Here is a 24,998-nt window from a genome sequence, read left to right as displayed (position 1 = left end):
CAGCAGTCTCTATTGGGTTTATCTTAGAGACACCCAGTTTCCCTCTGCTTCCCACGCTGTGGGATGATGTAAGTCACTGGTGTGGGGACCCTATTAAGGACTTTAGTGGTCCTGTGACATCCCAGAATGAGTGAAATTAAACTCTGCATCCAAAGGCATTGTGTGAATGAGCCCAATGGGTTCTCCCTTTGGTGATCACCTGAGATGTTCTTACGTGCCACATTCAATCCTAACTATGCCATGTATTGTGGTAACTTGCGGGAGTCTGACTGTTCACTTGGCCAGCTCTGCCTGCTCCTGGCCAGACATGCTGACGCACAGGTCACTATGGGGTGCACAAGTGTGCTCTGCACCTTGAGGGGCCCCGATTCCACAGCACTGGGGAGGAGGAAGAACAGGCTATTGGGAGGGTTGAAGTCACAGGGATTGGAGCCAGTGGGTACAGTGGTACCTCTGGAGCTTGCTACAAAGAAATGACTTTGGGATCCTCTGCCGACTCAAAGGGAGGTTTGAGGGAGGCTCTGCTCTTGTTTTTGTCTTCTCTCCTACTGTGGCAAGCAGCAGGAGGCTCCAGGGAAGCTGCTAGAAGGCATCAGTGACTGTCCAAGGAAGCATGGATGGGTTCAGCTACCAAGGCTGGCCAAGAAGGTCGCTTCCCCAGGTCCTTGCTGGGTCCACTCAGTGAATCCAAGACCCACATTGCTCAAGTCCCTACAGGTGGATGGTGAATTAAGGGAGCCACAGGGGGAGCAGGGCAGGACCCTGGTCTGTGCTGGTTATGTACTGATGGGGAAACCCACCTTGGATTTGAGGCTGACTTGGCTGCAATGTCTGCCACCTACTGATCCCCCACATTGATTAGGCTGACCTGGCTGGCTAGGCAGGGGTTCCCTTCCTCCCTCACAATTTTATGTGTGTCCCTCCTGCATGTTTGGGTCTCAGACCAAATAGAAGAGGAACAATCTTTAGTCAAGGGCACGCACGTCCCTGTGTCAATCTCTTGAACCTCTAAACAAGCTCTCAGAAATCAAAACAAAACGGAAAATGCCTAGCCTCAAACGTCTCAGACGCCATAGGACTTCAGACTTTTTTAAAACATAAAAAAAGTTTCAAGACTGGGGAAACTGGGCACGTATTTGGCTTGAAAACCTGAGGGCCTGAATTCAGGCCTCTAATCCACAAAGTTCAGCCTTGTAGCAAGAGTCACAGTACTGAGGCAGAAAGAGGGAGATGCTTGAGAGTTGCTGGGGCCTTCTGGGCACAGGTAGAGGATTCCCGATGCCCCAGTGTTCTGCTGGAGCTGTAGATTTGGGGACACCCTGGAGTTTAAGTGATATTGGAAAGCCATATAGCTATCTGCCTGCTCTGTTGCCCTTCTGAGGAATCCTAACCAATGTTCTTCCTCCCCTCTTCTGGCCCATGTTGTTGCTGGGGGCTGCTTCGTTCTTGACACCATCTCTTGTTGGGACCAAACCTTTAGGGGGACAGGCACTGAGAGCACAGCAGTGCCCTCCGGTTTATCCTATCTCCAGATCTGACAGAGCACCAGGCCTTGGGTGGGGGCACCCAATCGGCAGCACAGAAAAATAGGATGTATGCTAACAGCCAAGCCAAGGAGTAAAGCCAGGATGGGGGTAGACAGCAGTGTGGCTGTCCTCTCTGAGGTGGTGACTGACACGTGAGCAGAGGCATAGCGGGGACAGGATGCCTGGTAGGTTTGGGGGCACATGGGACAGCAGAATTGAGTGGAGCAAGGGGAGAGAAGCCAGAGGTGAAGCCTGAGCCAAGGGTGGGACACCGTCTGATCACTTTGGGTTTAGTAGTAGACATGGGGCAGGTTAAGGGACAAGCGTGTTTGCAGAAGCCTCCCTTAGCATCCTGGGAAGAAGAGACACCTGGGCAAGGGCAGAAGTGACTTAGGAAGAAAGTGGGCCCTGAAAAGAAGGGAAGGAGCCAACCAGGGATGGGGAGTGGGGGTGGTGGGTGTGCCTGTGCGAGCGTGTCTATGTCCCCATCTGCAGAACAGTTTGTGGGAGTCGGTTTTCTTTGGATTATGTGGGTCCAGGCCTCAGCCCCACTAGTGCTGCTCTCAGGATCCACTGTCATCCTCTGATGCTAACTCTGTCACTTCCCTTTCCTCCTGGGTCGTTGGTCATCTTGGCCGTGATGCTACAAGGAAGAGATTTAGCTTTGCTCTCTGCATAGGGGGGTCGTTTCCAACACCCCCTACTAAACACACTGTGGGATCCACCTTTACACTTCTGTCTCCAAGAGCTCCCTGAGTGGCTGGTGAGCGGGTTCCTCCTGGTTCCAGCTGCACGACGCTCTCTCCGGTAGCTGTGCAGTAGACCGATAGGATACATTTCTAACCGGGAAAACGCCTTACTCAGACTAAGTTTATCAAGGTTCTAGAAAAATCCAACTGGACTTCAGCGTGTGTGTGTGTGTGTGTGTGTGTGTGTGTGTGTGTGTGTGTGTGTGTGTCTGTGTGTCTGTGTGTCTGTGTGTCTGTGTGTCTGTGTGTCTGTGTAGGTATACATGGGGACCAGAGGTCAAGGGCCAATTACCTTATCTTTAAGATGGGGTCTCTTACCAGCCAAGTAGGCTAGACTAGCTGGACAGGGAGCCCCAGGAGTCCCAGTCTGACCTCCCAGCACTGGGATTACAAACATGAACCGCCTGACTTGGCTTTTTATGTGGATGCTCTGGATTCTGCAATCCCTGTACCAACTCAGCCGTCTCCCCTAGCCCCAGCCTGGACTTCTGACTGAGCTTGCATTGACTGTGCATAAGGAGAAATGGTGTGTTTGTAATGGTATCCAACTTTATTTTATTGTTTTAAAAGATGTATTTATTTCATGTATGTGGGTACGCTGTCATTGTCTTCAGACACACCAGAAGTGGGCATCAGATCCCATTACAGATGGTTGTGAGTCACCATGTGGTTGCTGGGAATTGAACTCAGGACCTCTGGAAGAACAGTCAGTGCTCTTAACCACTGAGCCATCTCTCCAGCCCGGTATCCAATTTTATAATATGTTATTGTCACGTGGCCCTTTGGAGAATAGAGGTTTAACTGTCTACGTAGAGGTCCTTTGAGTTTCCTGGCTACTTCAATACCTTTTAGTTTTCCTCCTCCTGCAAGTGTTACCTGTTATTTTTAGTGCATTTTCTAGGTGGCTATTACTGGTGCACAGAGCTGCCATTGATTTTCCATGAATTCATCTCCTCTTCCCCCTTCCCCTTCCCCTCCTCCTCCTCCACCTCATCCTCCTCAGTTCTTCTTTTGACCCAGGCTGACACACTTCAGGTTGCTCTTGACTTGCTGTGTAGCCAGGGGTGACCTTGAACTCCCATCCTCCCATCCCTACCCCCCAAGTGCTAGATAACACACGTGCAACACCACAGTTGGTTATCAGTAACTTTCATACAATTTTCCCTTCTCACCATCTTCCAGATCCTAATCACTGTATGTTAAAAAACAAAAAACCAAACAGCAGCAAAACAAAAGCACAGCTGGGCGCAGCTGGCTAACAAACTCTTGCGTCAAGATTTTGTGTCTAGTTTCCACAGTGAAATGTCATCTGTCTTCCCTCATAACATTCATTGCTGTTATGAGACTCTCAGACCAAAATTACCGTGTGACGATTGCTGGTGATTCTCTGAGTGCCAGGGTCAGGGAAACTGTTACTGTCCCCTGATGTTTCTCTAGACTGAGTAGCCTAGGCTAGCCACGGACTGACTACTCTGCCTCCCCCGTTAGCCTTCACAACACTTCCACGCCTGCCTCCACGGTATTGCTCACTCGCCAACCACCACGACCGTCCGTTGTCACTAAATTATTAATTTTCAATCCCCCCTTCCCTCCTTTTAACAACCACCTGTGACTTTTAGCTCCAGGCCCTTTCTGTTCTCTGTGGGCCCTTGCACACACATGGCACACGTGTGCACAGACACACGGCAGAGTTCAGGGAAGGACTTGGTGTTAGGCTTTGTCCGAGTACATCCATGTTTACTTTCCCTTAGGCCTAGAACAAATTGTCTTAAACTGAGGCCTGCAGCCCCTTATGGAGGTCATGTTACTGAATGCAGGCTGAGAAAAGGCTGTCTCTGTATAGTGTTTTGAGACGGCTCTGTGTTGCCATGTATGAGTGGATCCTTGTTTATTTTTTTAAGATTTATTTATTTGTTTTATGTAAGTACACTGTCTTCAGACACACCAGAAGAGGGCATCAGATCTCATTACAGATGGTTGTGAGCCACCATGTGGTTGCCGGGAATTGAACTCAGGACCTCTGGAAGAGCAGTCAGTGCTCTTACACTGAGCAACCTGTCCAGCCACACCCCCCCCCCAATTGTTCTTAATAGAGAATGTTGTTCCTTGTCGCACTTCCACGCTTTGATTGACCTTTCAGTGTCGTCCCTGGAATACACTAGTAAGAATCAGGCTTCTCTGAGTATCCTTGAGCCAGTCTTCTAGTGGGCTTCGTTTATCTCGTTTATCCCATGTGATTGTTGTCACAAGTTTGATAAATGTTTCCTAAGAAACCACCAAGCGGTGGTCCATTGTGTACACCACCTTCCTTCTCAGAGGAACAGGAGATCCACACCCTCACCAACAGACGTGGGCACCCGTTACATGGGCGTGGCAGATAATTGGAGGGCTTGCAATTTACATGGGCTCATTTGCATTTCTTTGGTGGATGGCCTGACGCTGAGGGCCGCTCTTCTTGTCCTGAACACTTACAGATCTTCTCTTGGACAAGACGGAGCTGTCAGGTACATTATTGTTGGTTTACCGAAGTTCATTATGTGTAGAGATGAACCCTCGTATGCACTAGAAATATGCCTTCCTCGCCTAGGACTTCCCACTGGACTTCGTAACGGTTTTATTGGCCTTTCTCTGGTTGTTGTTTTTCTATTATTTGCTGTATTATTACTTGTTACTATTTGTTGTTTCTTGAGCTCCAATCTTATTTTTCTCTTATCGTTGTGTCTTTGTTGTTTTTATTTTTGTTTTGCTTGCTGCTTTTTGTGGGGGGGTGTTTTTTGTTTTGTTTTGTTTTGTTTTGTTTTTTGAGACAGAGTCTGGAACTGTAGCCTAGTTTAGTTTTGTACTGGGGGATATCCCCCTGCCTCAGGCTCCTGAGTGTTGGATTTACAGGATATGAGTCACCATGCCTGGCTCAACTCAAGTGCCACTACCTATTTATTTATTGCCTTCCTCTACCTTGAATTTATCATTTATTTTGCTCCTCTCTCTCCTCTCTCTCTCTCTCTCTCTCTCTCTCTCTCTCTCTCTCTCTCTCTCTGTTCTTGTATGTATGCCATGGTGCTTGTACAGAGGTCAGTTTGAAGGAGTCGGTTTTCATCCTCCACCCTGTTTTCGGGCAGAGTTTCTCTTGTTTTTCTGATGCTCTGTGGACTTCAGGATAGCTAGCATCATAGCTTCCAGGCAATCCTGTCCCACCTCCCACCTCACCATACAAGTAGTAAAATTACAGAAGAGTGTTATACCACACCAGACTTTATTTGTGGGTTCCCGGGAGCCAAGCTTAAGTCCTCAGGTTCGCATTGCAAAGCCTCTTTACTCATGGAGCTGCTGCACTGGGGGAATGCATGGGTATTTTTGTTGTTGTTGTTGTTGTTTGTTTGTTTGTTTATCTTTTTACCTTGAGGTTGAACTCAGGTCCCCATGCTCTCATGGCAGGTACTTTACCAACTAAGACTTTCTTTAGGTGATAAAAAGCTTAGATCTAGAAGCTTGAATCATCGATTTTCATCTCCTCCTCCTCCTCCTCTTCTTCTTCCTCTTCCTCCCTCCTCTTCCTCTTTCTCTTCCTCCTCTTCCTCCTCCTCATTCTTTTGAGATAGAGTTTTACTCGAACCCCGGATGGCCTGGAACTCACAGCAGTCCTCCTGCCTCAGTCCCCAGAATGCTGGGATTACAGGCATGGACCACTGCGCCTGGGTACCTGTCTTCTTTTCTGGTAGAAAGATCTAAAGGACATGGCATCTCTCTGGGCATCCTGTGTCTTCACCATTGCGTAGTCCAGACTTTACCTTGCAGTTCTTCTCTGGGCTGTGGGCTTCTCTGGCCTGTGGGCTTCTCTGGGCTGTGGGCTTCTCTGGCCTGTGGGCTTCTCTGGCCTGTGGGCTTCTCTGGCCTGTGGGCTTCTCTGGCCTGTGGGCTTCTCTGGCCTGTGGGCTTAGTCTAAGTATATTGTTTCATTTCCAAACACTGAAGATTTTTCTAAGCATTTCTTACTTGAATTTTAACTTATTACCACTGCAGGCAGATCCGTTTTATGTACCAGCATTTGGTATATCCTGGCAACCACAGGATAGGCTTTTGAAAAGAACGTGTGTTCTACAATCTCTATATAGTATTCTATAAATATTAATTAGATCAAATTGGTTGATAGTGGCTTCTGAATCTTTTATATCTACTTGTACCATTTGCTGAAAAAGAATGTCCGTGTCTTCAACTACGGCCGGGCTGTTCCTTCCTGCAGTTGTTTTTATTTTCGTATTTACTTTGCTTTAGGTATTTGGCAGTTATTTTTAAGTGATGCAGTGTGTTTTCGCATTGTTTTGTCTTCTGGATGAAGTAATCGTCTCATCATGAACTTTCTGACTATCTCGTTCTTCCTCTGCCCTTTCATTCTGGCCCAGCCTGTGCCTTTGCACTCAGGCTTTTGTTTCTGGCAGCATTTTGTCATCATCGTTGGGTTGGCTTGGTTTGATTTTTTTTTTTTAATCACGCAGTCTGAAAAGTCTGCCTCTTAATCAAGACAAAACTGTTCCTTCTGGTATCCATACTGCTTCGTGTAGGTCACACTGAAGGCTTCTCCTCGGCTGTGTCTTCCACACATCTGTCTGTCCATCCTGCTATGACAGACGAAGATGTCTTCCGCTCCGCATCTGATAGCAAACAGGGACTTCACTGCTGCTCTGAGCATCCTGGCACGGGTGGCCCCATCTAGGGACAAATCCTTATGGGACAGCAACCAGAAGAGCATTACTGGCTCTCACGTGGCTGGCCAATGGCTTCACTTAGATAGTCAGGTGTAACAGTGTCCAGGGCTTGGACAGAGATTAGTGGTAGAGCACCCCTCTTTCCCGTATAAGGTGCTGCATTCAAATTCAGTACCACACACATTTTTAAAGCCCAGTCCGTCCATATGAAGCCGGGAATCGCCAGAGAAAAGGAGAAAGGCTTGGAGAGAAGAACTAGAAGGAGCTTGAAGGGCTGAAAACCAGGGCCCACCACCCACATGGGAGAGTTCACCTTCACTATGGACAAGGGCACATCACGGAGTGTGGGGGGGTGCACACAGGAATGGGAATATTTCAGGGAATTTCCCTCTGGGTACATTTTCTAAATGAAGCAGGAATTCAGTGCCAGGAACATAAGAGAAGGAAGAGATAATGTCCCCGCCGAGGAACCAGGGTATGTAGTTAGCTGGGGTAAGTAACATCAGGTGCTTCTGACACCAAGCAGAGCGATATGTGAAGCTGCCCCGGGGCCCGGCAGGCCCAGCTGTGCAATCTATGACCTACTTTGTCAGTAGAAACATAACTGTAATACAAAGGCTCACCCGGGTCAGAGGAAAGCCCAGCCTTTTGAGAACATGTCACCCACAAGGGGCAGGCACTGCAGGTCTCTTGACCACAGCTTTAGCTTCCTAATGTGAACGTGAAACATTCCCAAGAAAGCATGTGTGTGTGTGTGTGTGTGTGTGTGTGTGTGTGTGTAGTGTGTGTGTGTGTGTGTGTGTGTGTGTGTGTGTGTGTGTCTGTTGTGTGTGTGTTTTTCTATGTCTATGTGTGTGTGTATATGTGTGTGTTTCTCGTGTGTGTGTGTGTGTGTCTCTGTGTGTGTGTGTGAGTGTGTGTGTGTGTGTGTGTGTGTGTGTGTGTGTGTGTGTGTGTGTGTGTGTGTGTGTGTGTGTGTGTGTGTGTGTGTGTGTGTGTGTGTGTGTGTGTGTGTGTCAGGGGAGCTCACTGAAGTCTCTTTTTCACCCCAAGGCAGCCCTGGCTCATCCTGCTGTGCTGTTTCTAACAGAACTGAGAAGTAAGAGAAATGAGAACAGACTTTGCCCCTACCCAACTAAGCAGCAAGCTCCTCAGACTGGGACAGACCAGTGCGGTTGCCATCCCCACTCCTGGTGAGGTCAAGGAGGCCTGCATGGAAGAGATAGTCTAAAAGTGGTACCATTCCAAGAGGTCTTCCTCCTGTTCCCCTCCCCCACCCGGCTGAGGAGTGGATATGCTCAGGGTGACAGGAAGAGAGACTTAAAACACCCAAAAGACACCTCCTAAGGCTTCCATTCCAGCACAGCCTCTTCATCTGCTCCGTGCACAGTCAGCTCAGCTGTACCGGGTAATCACACAAGCCGAGTCCCTTGGCCCTCTCTCTCTGCCTGTGTCCCGGTTCTTGCCCACACCACATGTTTCTCTCCCTGCTGGGTGTGTCCTCCTCAGACAGCAGTGACAGTGAACTGGAGTTGTCCACGGTGCGCCATCAGCCAGAGGGCTTGGACCAGCTACAGGCCCAAACCAAGTTCACCAAGAAGGAGCTGCAGTCCCTGTACCGCGGCTTCAAGAACGTGAGTGTCCCTGTGTCCCCATGTCCCCATCGGAGTCTCTAGAGAAAGCCTGGTCACCTTCCTGCCTCCTACCCAGGAGATCTAGAAATTTCTCCAGAGTACAGTAAATACCCTGGAGGGTCTTTGTGGGGCTCATATTTGAGGGGGGAGCTAGTTGGGGGGATGATCAGCATGGATATTGTGAAGGCTGCTCTGCTCTTCTGCCCGGGCTTGAATGCTGTACCAGTTGGGATAGCATTGGTATGAAGGAAGCAGCCTTCACAACCCTGTCTACACTACCCTCTGCCTGCCCTGTCTACACTACCCTCTGCCTGCCCTGTCTACACTACCCTCTGCCTGCCCCACAAAAAGCTTTCCTGACCCAGGGCTCAGGGTCACAGCTGTGCCTCAGGTAGTGAGTATCTCCCAAGACACTGCAGAGGGGTCAGCCCTGTGAGGAGAGGCAGGGGCCAGGAGTGGCCAAGGCCACTGAGAGATGACTTCCCTCTACAGGAATGTCCCACGGGCCTGGTAGATGAAGATACCTTCAAACTCATTTATTCCCAGTTCTTCCCCCAGGGAGGTAAGTCCAAGGCCAAGTGTCCCACTGACCCCAAGCCTGACTTCTGGGGAGGGTGCCCTATGACCACTCCTACCTTCCTAGCCACCTCTTTCTTTTTGGAGGGTCTGATGTGGCCTCTGACCTACCAGAGGGAAATCCCCACTGGACACGAAGCTCTAGGCTGGGCTGTGTGTGTTCAGAACGGTCTTCTAGGCAGCCCTCCCAACCCCAGTCTTGCCTTTTCTCCCCCCAGATGCCACCACCTATGCACACTTCCTCTTCAACGCCTTCGATGCTGATGGGAATGGGGCCATCCACTTTGAGGTAGGACCCTGCTGACCCATATGCCCTGTCCCTGTGGTCTCCAGAGTGTTCTCCCCCACCCCAGGACCAACTTAGAGCTGTTGAGAGAGTCAGACTCAGCTCTGGGTCACTCAGGACACAAGTAGACTGTTGACACTTGGCTAGCAAGGGTAGGGGGCCAACAGCCCACTCTCAGCTGTTTCTTCCATTCTGGGAGTTTGTAGCTGGCCAGGGAAGCCGCCAATACACCCTCAGCCAGCAGGGACCCAGCATGAATCTACATTTTTAGGAGGTCAAGGATTTAAGAAATATCTATCATGAATTTTTTGGGGGGCGGGGGCACATTGCCATAGCAAGTGTTAGAGGTGAGAGGACAGCTTGCAGAAGCCAGTTCTCTTCTACCATTGTGGGTCCAGAGTACTGAACTCAGGTTGTCAGGCTTGGAGGCAAGTGCCTTTAATATATCACCAGCCTTTTGGTTTTGTTTTTTTGAGACCAGGTCTCTCTATAATCTAGACTGACCTCAAACTCGTAATCCTCCTGTCCTAGCCTCCACAGTGCTAGGATTACAGCCATGAGCTATCATGCCTGGCTGTCAAATGGAAGAAGGTTTAGCAGTGGGGGTTCACACGTTTGGTCTATAACCTTATTACTACACCCCAAAAAAACATGTTGAGTGGGCATGAAGCCCCCAGGTTGCCATCCCAGCAAGACAACCATGAGTGAAGGCCAGTGTTGCTCAGGGTGAGGAAGGAGAAGCCAATACCTCCACTCACTCCTCACAGCCTGGGCTCCCCATGAGCAGTGGTATCATGGGTTCCTCCCTGGCCTGGCCACATGCAGTCATTTGAGACAGGCCTCATCTGTGGAGCCTGGGCCCCTAAAAATAGCTGCAGGAGAGAAGCTGAAACCTCTTCAGAGAGAGACCTCGCTGAGAGCTAGCCTAATCAATAAGTGCCCCAGCTTGGCTTCCAAGGCCAAGGGCGGCCAGTGGGAAAGCGGTCTAGCAAGCACACAGCTCAGAAATGCCATGGACCGCCAGGCTGGGGTAATAATAACTCGTCAATAATGCCGCTAGGTTATTTTTACACAGCCACACTGATACACTGGATGAGCCTGGGAGCCTGGGCCTGGCTCTGTGACTGCAGCCCCCGCCCCAACCAGAAGGGTCATCGCCTCTGTATACACATGGCATTGCTGCTACCTTATTTTCATTAACACCTCGAACACCAAAGTCATTGCTCACAGAAAAGACAGTAAGAACAGGGAGCTAGTGGGGAACTGTGTGGGGAACTGTGTGGGCTCCTAGACTTCCCCTGGGACCAGTTCCCCCTTGAGACCACAGAGAGTTCTTGAGGAAGCATGGAAAGGAATCCAATGAGAGGTATCCAGCCATGACCACAGGGGAGAGCTTTGCTTAGTCATCAATGAGACCTTCAGTCAGCTTCCGAGGACCCCTTTGTGTGTCCGTGGACCAGGAAGGTCATGGTGCCTACCACCTTCTCAGGTCACCCAGCATGGCAAACCCCCCTACTTCCCAGTTCAGTCTCCTGAGGAACTTCCTGGATGTGGTGTTCTCCTCTAGGAAGTTTGTTGCAGAAAGAGAGGGGCACAACTCAGCATCATGCCCAGAACCTTACAGAAAAAAAAGTTACACTGTCCCATCCCTTGACAAAATGAGAATAGCAACATTAAAACTGGCGAAGCCCAGTAGAGCCCAGTAGTCGCAGGTCCCTCCTGCTTTCCACCTGCCGTGGACAGAGCTAAGCATGTCCACATGCTAAGCCTCACAGTCCGTGACAAAGAGGACCTTTCTAATTCAGCTAGTTCAACCTGCCGGAGAGGCACATTGCTTTCCAAACACTTCAGCAACTGTCGATGCCTCCCAGGTACCCAGCTTACAAACAGCTTCCGACTTGCTGCTCATTGGAACAATGAAGCCATCGCATGTCTAGAGGGCGTGGCCACTTCCTTGTACTGTACACCAACCCTAACCCTATAGCGACTTCTGTGACACTGCCCGAGTTGGCCTCCCTATCACAGTGTGAACACTACCACCACAGGTTGGCCTACAGCCCATCAGTCATCCTTGGCTCTTGGCGGCTTCACTGAGTTCACCTTTGGGATTTTGCCTTTGTGAAGCCTGGGTGCCTGCAGTTAAGACTCGTGATGGTCACACGTGAAATTGTGCTGCTTTCCTTGACAAATGAGGTCCTCCGAGGACCTTGCAGGGACAGTCAGTCCTCTGTTAGCAGCGGGCAGTGCTGTCAAATCCTCCCGTGACGCTAGGAGTGTGCTACCGCCCTCTTGTGGTCTACTTGAGAAAGAGCATGCCCAAGGTAGACACTGCACCCCTCAGCTTCCCACGGAAAGCCTGTGGAGTGAGCAGGGCGGAAGTGGATTGTCAGGCCTTCAGGGGTGACTTTGAATCGTCCCTGCTTGGGCGAACCACACCCACACTTTGGTGATCACTCCTCGAGATTAAGAGTGTAAAAAATGTCACTTTGCTTTTCCTTTGAAATGTTTTCATGACTTCCAAAACCAGCAGACAGATGGACGGATGGATGGATGGACAGATGGGCAGATGGACGGGGCAGACTTTGGGAAGATTCGGTGAATCCCTACACCAACGTTTTAGGCTCCGAATCTCCCTTGGACATGTTTCCATGACTTCCAGTCCATCCTGTTTAGATGTGATGCCTTGAGCCTCCCGGAGCACACACCTTTCCCATTCCCTCTCGCCAAGTGACTACAGGATTGTAATGTGACTCAGAGAGTGATCCCCAGCTCCATCCAGCCCTCTTGGACCTGCTTCCCACCCCACCCCCACCCCCTGTCAAGTCCCCTAGACTGGGGAATCCCCTTGGCTTCCTCTTCATGATTTGCTCTTTCAAGGGTGCACAGTGCAGCAGCTCCTTGGGAAGAATGTGTGGGGCGGGAGGGGCTGTCGAGCCTCTGGGTATCTGGGTTACAACCCCTTCTGTGTGTTACATGGACTAGAACTACAGGGAGGTCATCATCCCTCCAGGGCTGCTCGTCAACAGATGATTCCGATCAGGAGTGTGGGGACCTTATTGACAAGGAAGGATGATTGATGGATGGATGATTGATATTGATTGGTTTTCCCAGGTGACTTTGTGTTTTATCTCTGGAAACACTGTCTTGGCAGCCAACTTTACTAAGCTTCCCCAGGACCTGTGCCCGTGGAGCTGATCTCACTGAGTCCCAGGGTGGGGGCAGGGCCTGGGAAATCTTTCTCTATTTCTCTGACTCACTTTGCTGCATTTTCTCTGGTTCTGCCTGGAGTTTCTGTCCTGGCAGCAGCACTATCCCTTGGGAGTTCTCTCTCCCCCTCCTTCCCTCCCTTCCTTACCACCCGCTTCTGATTCCTTGCTCCTCCAAACCTTTTTTGTGGTGACTGTTGTTGTTGTGGTTGTTTTTGATTCCTAACAACCGGTTCTTTCTGGTCTTGGATTATTTCTCTCTCTTCTCTTTAAAGAGTGTCCTATTTTTATTGTAAGACATGCCAGGTTCTAACCTCTGGGGTCTCCTTGTTTTTGTTATGTTTCTTACTCTTCTGGACTGTTCTGTTCCTTGCAAATTGCTTTTCTGTTTCCTGTGGTCCCTCCGTCTCGTGGTATAGGTCTTCTGGGAGTGGGGACTGAGTCCTTTGAGGGTCTACTCTGTCCCTCTGCAGCCTCTGTCTGCACTCCACAGGACATCCCCTTCCTCTCAGAATAGCCAAAGAGGATCCTCGAGCAGGGTGGGGCAGGGGAGGGAGAGGGGTGGGGCAGGGGAGGGGGAGGAGTTGGGAGGGCTTACCCCTCACTCCTTCCAGAAGGTGGGGGACGCTCCTTTTCCTCCAGGTGTTTAACAGCTGAAATGCATACACAGCAACAGGACCTTTGACATGAAGATGCTTAGTAAGCTGAAACAGAACACCCCTGTATATTGAAAGGGCACCCCAGACAGCAGAAATGTACAAAATGAGCACGAGACATCAAACTGACAGTTGAGTCTCTCCGCTTGACTCAGAATTGACTGCCATGCATATGCACACGTGTGTGCGCACACAACCCCACATGCTGACCACTTAAATACACACATTGACCACTCGACCGTGGAGGAGGACCTCATTTGAAGGGGTGTGAATTTCAGTGGGAGTCACATGGTGGGTTGGAAAGAGGACCCCAGCTGTGGCTGCTACTCCTCACCCTCCCTCTCCTCTGCAGGACTTTGTGGTTGGGCTCTCCATCCTGCTTCGAGGGACCGTCCATGAGAAGCTCAAGTGGGCCTTCAATCTCTACGACATCAACAAGGACGGTTACATCACCAAAGAGGTACTGGGTCGGCAGGCCTGTCTGCCCCTCCTCTCTCTCCTGAAGCCACAACCCTGCCTTGCAGCCTCACCACACAGTCTCACAAGCGGTTGGTTTGACTCAAGACATTTTTATCTGAAACAGTCGTTGTTTTTTGTAACTTCTTGTTTCAGGTACATAAATCTATTTCCAGTTTCTCTTGGGAGCCCTTGGATAGGCTCCAGCTCTCTCTCTAGGCCCCTCAGACTCACTCATCACTGCCCTGGACGTAGCTTTGGCCCTTGGAGGTAACACTCAAAGGCCCCAAGGCATCCCTGCAGTGGAAGCAAACCCATGCTACTCTCTGTTCCCCAGGAGATGCTGGCCATCATGAAGTCCATCTACGACATGATGGGCCGCCACACCTACCCTATCCTGCGGGAGGACGCACCCCTGGAGCATGTGGAGAGGTTCTTCCAGGTATGAGAGCCCTGGCCTTGCTGAGGGGAGGGTCCAGCCTCTTACCTCTGCTGAGCCTTCAGCCAATGCCAGCGAGGAGATGCAACTAGGCTTCCCTCCCACCCTAGCTGATGGTCGAGTCCCTTGAGGAGTAACTGAAACCTGGGCCCTGTCCCAGTGAAGTTCATTTGGGAACAAAGTATCCTGGGCTCACTAGGGCTGGCACCCACCCAGGGACCAGTGTTCTAGTGCCTTCTGGGACATTATTTGGAACAAACTCCCTTCCTTCCACCCTGCCTGAGTGGTGTTGAAGTTGCCTCTGTTCTAAAGAGGCTGACGGAACCAATAGTTTACACTTTATCCATGCCATTCCATCCCTCATAAACTCTGGCTTCTGTCAGAGAGAATGCTGGGAAGCTAAGGTAAGCCAGCAGGAACTCACTAAGCAGGCCCCCCGAGGAGATGCCAAGGGCGAGGCTGGCTGGGAAGGGTGGGAAATAAGAGGGGGCAGTTGAATTGGAGGAAGGCCCCCACGTCCACCCCAACAGGGTCTTCAGGCTGGAGTAGGGGAAGGTCCTAAGGGACAGGCTCACCTTGGGTGTGGTTTGGGTTGCAGAAAATGGACAGGAACCAGGATGGAGTGGTGACTATTGATGAATTTCTGGAGACTTGTCAGAAGGTAGGTGGCATTAGAGGGCTGGACTTGGGGCTCTCTGGAGTCTGTCTGTCTCTGTCTCCCCCTCAATCAATCAATCAATCAATCAATCAATCAATCTGTGTGTGTGTGTGTGTGTGTGTGTGTGTGTGTGTGTGCGCGCGCGCTCGCTTCTCTTTCCTCTCCCCTCTCCCTCCTCACACATAGGGTTCTGTTCCTGCCAAGGCATAAGGACGCTGTCTATCCTCAGGTCCCAGGTCCCACTTGCTGGGACACTTTCATCTTCCCTGAGTCCACCTCCTTGATGTCCCCTGAACTTGCCACCTCCCTCATTCGCCCAGTCCCCACCCCCAGAACTTCTCTCAGCTCTGTTCATGGATCTCCAGAGAGCAGACATGGGGACAGCAGGAGGGTGATCATCCCAGTACCCCCCCAGACAGAATCACGCTACAGGAAAGGTACCCAGAGCTTCTCTGGCACTACTGCAGGCCCCCCTCTCAGAGTCCACGGGGACATCCCACTGCTTCCCACTTCTGGATCACTCCTGGTCTCTGACCTGACTTGTAGCCAGGAGGATTTTGTGCATCAGTGGTGGCCGGACCTTGCAGTCCATCCCTTGTGATGACAGACTGCACCTTGCCACTTGGGCTCTGGGGCTGGCTATTCCCACCTCACCCCTCTGCTCCTCAGTGCCCATCTACCCAGTGAGACAGTCTCTGACAGGGATCTGCAGTTAGTCAGCATTGGGGAATACCACTGTCCTGCCCCCAGCTCCTGATCGACCTCTCCTTTTTTCATACAGGACGAGAACATCATGAGCTCCATGCAGCTGTTTGAGAACGTCATCTAGGACATGTAGGAGGGGACCCTGGGTGGCCATTGCTTCTCAACCCAGAGAAGCCTCAATCCTGACAGGAGAAGCCTCCATGAGAAACATTTTTCTAATATATTTGCAAAAAGTGAGCAGTTTACTTCCAAGACACAGACACAGTCACACACACACACACACACACACACACACACACACACACACACACACACAGGGTTCCTCTGACTTGGTAATTGAAGTGGCAGCCTGGAGGCACCCCCAGCTATTCCCAGGTCCTCTGGGATGGCCAGCCCAGGCTAGATGTTACCCACAAGGAGCTCAGAGCCCAAGAGGGCCAGTTAAACAAAGATAAGGTCCCTGTGTCTTTTCTACCACTTGGGGGATCAAACTACTCCCTGCCCATGGACCCATGCTCCTAGGGAGCTCCCAGAAACTGTTCAGGGGCCAGGAGGGGAGAGGTCTGGTAGGGAGAAGTGGTGTTGGAAGCTGAGCCTGCAGCCTTATGCTAATGCTTACCTGGGACCCTGGAACCCCATCGTCAGGATAGCTAGTTGGGGTGAACTTAGTGAGGGGCCACTGGGTTATGCTCTCCTTTAAGAGTAGGGAAGGATTGAGGGGTTTGGGGAAACCAAGAGAACAATTTGTCCATACCACCGGATGAAGACTGCTGGCCAATGGGAATGTGACTGGTGGAGATCTCCCAACTTCCAGCACCAGGCTGGCCTCTCCAGGGTCCCCTTTGGTCCTCTCGGGAGATCACCCAGCTCAGGGACTGATAACCAGGGAGCTAGACTGAAATGGGAGAGGTCTGGTAGGGGGCATCCCCCTCTTTTTCCCTGGCCACTTGCCACCCAGTTCCTTAACATGGCGAATCGGCCAGCCACACCTCTGCGGCTGTCCTTGAACAGGTTCATCCCAACCCAGACAAAAAGCACAAACATCCTAGCACCTCAGGCCATGCCCACTGGGGGAGGCAGGGGGACCCTGGGTGGGATGGGGGGCTGGGTCCATGCAGCCCTGATCCAGTGTTCGGGGAAGATGCTCAGAAATCCATCCTGTACCTCGGAGCCTTGGGATCTCACAGACCTTTCCCAGCCCAGCTCGCCAACATTCTAAAGCACAAACCTGTGGACTCTGCTGGCCTGGGCTGCACCCCGGGGATCGGTGTCTGTGTTAGCCCTAAGCTGGAGCTAGCCCTGAGGGCTGGGGACTTGTGACCAGGCAGCAGGTCAACAGACCCTCAGGAAGAGAGAGAGCTGTTCCTGCCTCCCCAGAAGGGACAGTGACCCAGGCAGCATCTTCCTGGAGGAACAATCCCATGAAAGTACATTCCATCACCTGCAGCCCGGTCTCTGCTCAGGCTCGCTCTGAGAGTCCATGCGTGTTCCCCAGAAGGCCAGCCCCAGGTTAAGGGAGGTCCTTAGAGGAAGAACGGGGTGACAGTGCCCCTATACACAGGTGGACCCCCCTCTCAGGGCTGCACTGACCCCATCTCCATCCTGACTGGGGCCTCCCTTGACCCTGTCAACAGACCATCAGCTCTCCCTGGCTCAGGGACCTCCCCTACCCCAGCCTGGCTCTTCCCAATGAGGTTCCTGTCCTGTGAGAAGCCAAGGCCACGGGAAAAGGCTATCACTCGAAACCTACTGCGCCCCTTAGCCTCTGGCTGCACGCCCAACCTGGAGGGGTCTGTCCCCTTGGCAGGGACCCAGACGGGCCGCATGTCTGCATGGCAGAAGCGTCTCCCTTGGGTGCAGCCTGGAAGGGTGGTTCCTGTCTCGGCGCCCACCAATATTCAGTCCTATATATTTTAATAAAAGAAACTTGACAAAGGAGATGGACTCTCTTCAGCTTCATCTGAACGGTCCGTCGGCCATTCCTTCCCTGCTGTGTTAGCTATGACTCCTGCTCAGTGGCCTCCATGAACTGTGGCCCTCTTTGCCTCTGCCCTCTGTCACGAGCAGTGTCTTCCTGCTCCCTCAGGGTCTCCTCTATGTCTGGGGGACACACACCCCAGAGGAACTGACTGCTCTGACCACTTTCTCTGACTGTGCTAGCTCACACATGGAATCTCAGCCCCTAGGACGCTGAGGCAGTAGGATTAATCCATGAGTCTGAGGACAGCCTGGGCTATATAATGCCTCCCTGCTCATGGGAGATGTCCTCTGCCCAATTTCTTACCAGCCTACAGATTGGCTGCTCTTTGGGTCAAGGCTGATCCATCCAGCTCTGGGCAGCACTCCCCACCCGCTGGCCAGCAGAGTGTGGGCAAGAAGGTGGTTGGTTAGGCCACAGAGGAAGAGTTTCTTGTCCCTGCAAGGCCACCCCTAAATGTAGGAAAGGATAATGTCTCCACACGATCCAGGAGTCCCTTCACACAGTCCCGTGCCCCTAAAGGCACTTGACAAATAGGGCATAGGTCCCCTGCTTCCACTCTGGAACTATCTGACTCATGTTGAATATGATATCAGTGAACTTCAATTTCCTTAACTGAAAAAAAACCTTTGATAATTTTTGATAATTGGGGGTTGTCTGTTTTGAGACAGGGGCTCAGGCTGGCTTCCCCCTCAGTGACCTCTTAACATGTGTTTTTGTCCTTCCTGTGCACTGACATGTCATATATTTCCCATCCTATAGAAGCACAACTCACATCATAAAAGACATTTGCGATGGCCTCCAGTTTCCTTGGCCACCTCTAAAGCGCACGTGGGAACGGGTCTGCTAAGGCGGGGCAGTCCACATCAGTCAGATCATAGCCAGTGATCTAATATCCACATGCCCCACCCCTTGTACTACCCATCTCACCAACTGACCAAAACAGAAAGAGATTCAGAGCAAACTCTGACCACTGGGGACCTGACGTTTAGAGGACATTTCCCAGTCTACAATCTAGTTGCATTCCCCATATTGACCACCAGGGGGAGACAGCACCATTTCTTGTTTCCTCTTCTCTGACTCAAGGTCCCAGGGGAACACATGGAGGGGAAAGTATCTGTCATTTCCTTCAAAGTCCCCAAAACATTTTCCTATTTCTGCCTCATCCTCATCGGGGTTTAAAAAAATAAAAGAGCACCATGCATAGAGTGTATGAAGGAGTGATTCCATAAAGTACACCCGCAGTAAACCAAACTGGGTGTTGGGGATAGGGGACCCATAGCTGTGTCCTCCTATTTTATTAGCCAGGACACAGAGAACTTCTCACACACATAACCACTTGGCCTTTTGTAATCTTGGGGGGAGGGAACATCTTGATATTCCCCCTCATGTCTGCCAGCTGGGCCCCTATAAGCTCCAAGAGGCAGGAGTGTATGGGGGACCTTACGAAGGTTTCTCACAGGGCTGAACTACAAAACATCTGCCCCCTCCCCCTTGGAGGCAGCGTTCTTTATGCAGTCTCAGGACCCTCGAGTCTGACCCTGTTCAGTGACCTGGAACCTTCAGGAACATCAGCACAAGCCTTTGTCCTTCAAACTCGAGGAGGCCTCATAGCCACCCTCAGAGGCTGCACAGCCACAGGCCTATTGCAGTGCTGTACGCTCTTCCACGGTCTCGTCACCACCAGTCTGTTCTGCCTGGGCTTCTGCGTCCTTCCTACCCAGCTCTTCCCGCCCTGCCTGTCAAGTTGCAGTTCCTGAACCTAAATTAAGGGAGACACAGAGCTAATTTATCAGACCCCATCTACACTCCAGGCCATGGCGTGAGGGATCCTGGGTAAATGTGCTACAGTCTCCCCTGCCGAGAAACTCAAGTCTCCAAGAGACTCCAGAGGGCAGTGGAGGAAGTCCAAGGCTGTGGCTCTGAGGAAGTTAGGAGATCAAACTTGTCAGGGGTGAAGTAAGAAGATCTTCCTTTCCCAGGGAGCCATGTCTAAACAAACGCAGGCACGAGAGATGGTTCTGTGGGAAAAGAGCTAGCTCTGTGAGCGTGAAGTCGTGGGTTCAGATCCCAGCATCCACATAGAAAGCTGAGTGTCACGGCACACGAGGACGCCAGTGCCGGAGGACAGTGAGAGCTAACCGGCCAGCCAGGAGAGCCAATCGGTATGATCAGGTTTAATGAGAGAACCTGTCTCAAAAAAAAAAAATAGACTCCCATACTTATCCTCAGATACTGCCATTCTATAGAGATTCCTGTACTCGACAGTCATTTAATCACTTACCTGGAAACTGTAATTTCCAACAAAATTCTAGATATTTAAAACTAACTCATAAATATTTATTTTAAAATTCTCTCCATAACCTTGGCAGCTGCTTGTTGCAGGATATTTGATTGCACTGTGAACCCTGAGATTGTGTTATTTACTGAAAAAAACAAACAAACATGTTTTCATGCCCTGAGTACACACCTTTAGTCCCTCTGGCTGGAATACAGACACTCTGTTAGTACACATCTTTAATCCCAACCATGAAGGTAAAGTTAGTTTGTAGAAGGAAGCAGCCATGTTTAAAAGTGCTGTCTAATTGAGTGGCAGACAAAGTGACGAATCGGAGAAAGATTTGACAGAATAGGATACGCCCAACTCTCATGAAGGAAAGAGAGGAAAAGGGAGGAGGCAGTTTTATCAGGTGTGTTTTACAGAGATGGGCTTAAGAGAGAACAACCCAGACACAGGTAAAGACAGAATGAGAAGTCAGAAGGTTAGAACACATTGCCAAAGTTTGAGGGCAAGCAGAGCAATTCAGGAGAGGCTCAGAGAGAAGCTGGATTGAATCAGTCAGCTTGGAGAGGAGTTTGAGGCAGAACAGCTGGGTTGAACCAGCCAGAGCTCAGAAAGAAGAGAGAATAAGCTTACTCAGCAGTAGGTCTCAGAGGCCGAAAATATTCTAGGCCTCCGTTAGATCATATGGAAGTTAGAAGCTCCAAGGACTAGGCCTGGGTTATCTCAGACAGAGGCAGTAAGCCTCAGAGACAAAACTTAGGGCAGGAGAATAAAAGATACTCTTACAGCTGCCTTATCTTAGGCCTTCCGCCTTCATTCAGCTTGACTGCAACATCTCAGGAAGTTTTTGTCCTATTTGTTTCTAATTCACATCCCCCACACACACACCCCATCAGAGCATTATCTCTGAGTAACTGTCCTGCCAGCATGTCCGTGCTTGGGACCTTTAGTTATATAACAATAGGTTCAGAGAAAGGGGACACATCTTAAATGACACTTAAGACTGTCTGAATTGTCTTTGTCTCCCACTGAGGACGAATGCCTTGTAGTGGAGACTGCGCTGTGATTTGATAACTTAACTCTTCAGCGTATAAGCTTCTAAAAGTCAGAAGTGATTGGAAATGTGTGTTTCCTGATGGGTCAACTAAATCCTAGGAAAATTAACTGCACGGAGACTGACTCTGACTGTCCCTCCTCTCTGGCGAAGCATCTCAGGGGTGAGAGCACTGGGTCATGCTCTCTCATGGATAATGTGGGCATTTCACTGAAGCACTGCTGTAAAAAGACGAAGAAGAGGAAAAGGGAAGAAGAAGAAGAAGAAGAAGGAGGAGGGGGAGGAGGAGGAGGAGGAGGAGGAGGAGGAGGAGAAGAAGAAGAATGAGGAGAAGAATAATTTAAAATTGTAAATGTCTGTGAGGCGCAGAACTTAGATTTCTAAGACTGCATCACTTGCCTCAGTCAGAGTTTGTCTGAATACAGATTTGTTTAATTACAGTTACAGGAGCGGTCGCCGTGTGGCTCAGGTGCAGCATGGGAACCACGAATGCTGAAAGCCCTGAGTTCTCACCTCACCTCTGCCGTTACTCTGTGACCTGAACACCGACTTAGTGTCCTGTGTGTAAGTTATGGGAAGCAATATAATCCTTTCTGTGCAATCAAATATATGGCCCTGCACGAAATAAATGCAATTTACAAACTTGCCGGGAACACACGCATGCACACACGTGACAAAGAGTAACAAGAAGGCCTGATGCTAACCACAGGCCTCCACAGGCATGCACACACACACACACACACACACACACACACACACACAGATGCAAAAATAAATAAAATGAGTAAATAGCTCGTGGCACAGATACTGTCAAGTTGCAGTCCCTGAACCTAAATTAAGGTGGGCCTAAGTTCAAAGCACTGGGGAATCCTTTCTCCTATACTCACACTCCAGGTAGGTGCAGGACTACTGAGCAGACACAGCTCTGAGACCCACCTCTTAAGACCTCCTTGATCTAGGTCCCACCTTGGCCCTTTGGATGGAGTTCCTTGCTTCCAATGAGATTTCACTCGGTCCTTCGGCTCCTGGGTCTGTCCAAAGCAGCTGGTTACGAAAGGAATTGCTGAGTCTATCCACCTGCAAAGGGAGAGCCTGTGGTTCAAACACAGAGGAGAATGGGATCCACCAACACCCAGAGAGGGGTGTGGTCTGGGTCCAGACCCAGTGTGGCCAGAAGTAACCTGAGGGGAACCAAGATGTGGAGGAAGCTCTTTCCCACAGCCTACCCGACACTCAGCTACCATCCCAGAATCTAATGAGGGCCAAGTGCTGAGCCGCCCCTGCCTGCTTCCTTCTTCTTGGAGGCGGTGGTACAAGTGGACCGTGCAACCCACATTTTCCCTACCTGCTGCCAGACCTGCCGAGGGTGTCAGTGTTCAGGCTTGGCTCCCAGGCAATGGCTTGACACCTTTGTTGTGTCTTCTTCCTGTAACCAAACTTATTTCTCACCTGTCCCAGCCTCACATGCCTCTCTGCTCAGGGTCTCCTTTGTTCAACTCCCTTGAGCAGCTATGAACAACGCAGAACTATCAATGCAAAATCCACATCGATTCCGAGGGATAAAGCTAGTCCAAGCTAAGGTAATTCCCCTAACCTGTGACGCTGATCCCACCACAGTGCTGCCGTGTAATCAGTCAGCTCTGTGGATGTTGCCTCTTTACAGTCCTCTAAGGATGTCTCTCTTGTCCCTCTCGAGTGGGGACAAGGAAAGCCTCCTGACAATGCTGGTCTTGGGACTCCACACCCACTGACAAGCTTTTCTCTCTGCACTAAAACAGGGACTTTAAGCTCCCGCCCTCCTCTCCAGTGGAGAACAAGGTCAGGCCTAAGTTATTCAGTGCCAGACAGATGGTTGTGATAGGTTGGCGATGAGCGCTTGAAGTCATTACAGCTCTTTGCCCCATCTACTGCGAGGATGAAGACCATTCTCAGAAATAGGACTGTCAACATTCCAGAAAGTGTGGACATGACTCTGAAGGGGTGCACAGTCGCTGTGAAGGGTCCCAGGGGACCTCTGCAAAGGGACTTCAACCACATCAATGTAGAGCTGGGTCTCCTTGGAGAGAAAAAGAAAAGGCTCCGTGTGGACAAGTGGTGGGGTAACAGGAAGGAACTGGCCACTGTCAGAACCATCTGCGGTCATGTTCAGAACATGATCAAGGGTGTGACATTGGGCTTCCATTACAAGATGAGGTCTCTGGATGCTCACTTCCCTATCAGCGTTCTTATTCAGGAGAATAGGTCTTTGGTTGAAATCCGATATTTCTTGGGTGAAAAATACATCTGCAGGGTTCGGATGAGGACAGGTGTTGCTTGCTCTGTCTCTCAAGGATGAGTTAATCCTCGAAGGAAATGATATTGAGCTCGTTTCAAATTCAGCGGCTCTGATTCAGGAAACCACAACAGTTAAAAACAAGGATATCAGGAAGTTTGTGGATGGCATCAGTGTGTCTGAGAAGGGAACCGTGCAGCAGGCTGACGAGTGAGACCTCAGTTTCCCAGCTCCAGAAACAAGATCCTGATCACGAGGACAATGTGGGCTCTTTGGGGACAATAAAAGACTTATATATTGAGAAGGAAAAGAAAGAAGTAGAAGTGTTTAGAGCTGATGAGGCCCAGGTAGCCCTTAGCTGGAATTCTGGGAAAGGGAGCTCTCAAGGGAGCGGACTAGATGGTACCATTTCACCAATGAGAGATCAATGAGGGAACAGGTATGATCCCAGGAGTGGAGGGAAGGAAGGAAAGGCGGCGTCTAACACTTTGAGGTAAAGTTCAAACAGCATTATAAGTGCTTTCAGTGTCTGGACTTTTTCACTCTTAAAAGCTCCTAAAAGTATACCCAATACCCGCCCTCTGACACAGCCTGTTGGAACTGGATGTCCGGCGCTCTTAGCTGGAAAATTTTTAACTGCTAATGTCAAGGTCAATGTGCTTTCCAGATTCCTGTAACCCAAACGAAGTGGTGTGTGTGTATGGGTGTGCGTCTGGCCAACTATTCTGTTTGTGGAATAGGGGGTCTAGGACTGCCAGGGTGTCAGACGCGCACCCCAGAGGCAGTGAGACCAGCACCCCTGAAGCTGGCGAGGGGAGGGCAGCACTCTGCAGTGGGCTCAGGGAGCCTGGGCAGAGGTCCAGGGTGAGGCTGAGGCATTCCCTGATCTGGTCCTATTCACGTCATAGAGCTAGCTCCGAGGCCTTGCAGAGTCAAGTCTGAAAGGCTACTTGTACAGTCTGCCTCAGCACCCTCTCCTGGAAACCCAGCCCAGCTCTCCTCCCTCCCCCCTCCCCTCCTCCCTGCCCTCCCTCTCCAGTGCACAGCACACTCATGAGACATCACTTTTTCCTAGTTTTGAAAAAAAAAAAAAACTCACCACAGTAAAACAGAGAAACTAAAAATAAGGCCCCCAAAGAGCAGGTCATCATTCAGCTCCTGACAGCCAACCATGCTGTGAAGGCCTGGAGTTGTTTGCTCTGTTGACAAACTTTCCCAGCCCTGAGTAGAAGTTTCTCCGGGGTAGAGCAAATGTGGTTCAGAGGGAAGGGGGGCTGGTCTCAAGCTTCTTTCTCTGTTCCTGTGGATGTGAGAAAAGCAGCAAGATACTGGTTGAGCAGGAGACATCTTCACTGCAGGGCCCATTACCCCAGGTCCCACTTAGCACATTGCTTCATTCACGTGTTACAAGAAAACAAAACTATCTCTGGGCTTGGGATGTCGCTCAGTTGGTAGAGTGCTTGCCTGGTGTGCACAGAGTGTTGGTCACCAGCACAACATAAGCCCGGTGTGGTCGTGCGCTCCTATTATCCTGGTGGCTGGAAGGCAGGGCCTGCATTGTTTGCGGTGTGTGTTTTATTTGGAATATGATGCCATTTGCTTCTTCTCTCTGTCCCAATTCCATTTTTTATGAAGCTGTTATGACCTCAGGGAACATTTTTGGCAGCGCACTATTCTGGGGACTGACGCTGACAGGAGAAAAGCAACTCACTCAGCTTCTCCTGCTGTGTGTTCACCGCACCGGTCTCTTCCGGTCCCTGGAGGATCTTCTCACACACCAAACAAGCAGGCAGTTTTGCAGTAGGGAACATTGCCT

General features: G+C 50.5%; 1 protein-coding gene and 1 pseudogene across 2 annotated transcripts in view; both read left to right on the top strand.

Annotated features, from left to right (window-relative positions):
* The window catches only part of Kcnip3 (potassium voltage-gated channel interacting protein 3), a 63,605-nt gene extending 46,073 nt beyond the window's left edge, over window positions 1-17,532 (top strand). Inside the window, exons 3-9 of one of the 2 annotated variants that reach the window (XM_032904163.1) lie at window positions 8,492-8,612; window positions 9,105-9,174; window positions 9,407-9,477; window positions 13,689-13,796; window positions 14,130-14,234; window positions 14,830-14,892; window positions 15,671-17,532. In XM_032904163.1, coding sequence (XP_032760054.1) covers window positions 8,492-8,612; window positions 9,105-9,174; window positions 9,407-9,477; window positions 13,689-13,796; window positions 14,130-14,234; window positions 14,830-14,892; window positions 15,671-15,718 — 586 coding nt within the window. In that variant the 3' untranslated portion in view covers window positions 15,719-17,532. Of the gene's footprint in view, window positions 1-8,487; window positions 8,613-9,104; window positions 9,175-9,406; window positions 9,478-13,688; window positions 13,797-14,129; window positions 14,235-14,829; window positions 14,893-15,670 lie in introns of both variants that reach the window. The other variant, XM_032904164.1, reaches the window with a different exon arrangement.
* A 5,293-nt stretch (window positions 17,533-22,825) lies between these two features.
* LOC116900620 lies at window positions 22,826-23,396 on the top strand (annotated as a pseudogene).
* Window positions 23,397-24,998: the final 1,602 nt, after the last annotated feature.

The sequence above is a fragment of the Rattus rattus genome, chromosome 5 (genome assembly GCF_011064425.1).
Source record: "Rattus rattus isolate New Zealand chromosome 5, Rrattus_CSIRO_v1, whole genome shotgun sequence".
In the NCBI taxonomy this organism is placed as follows: Eukaryota; Metazoa; Chordata; class Mammalia; order Rodentia; family Muridae; genus Rattus; species Rattus rattus.
Note: the sequence above shows the minus strand (reverse complement) of the source record. Positions and strands in the feature narration are given on the sequence as shown.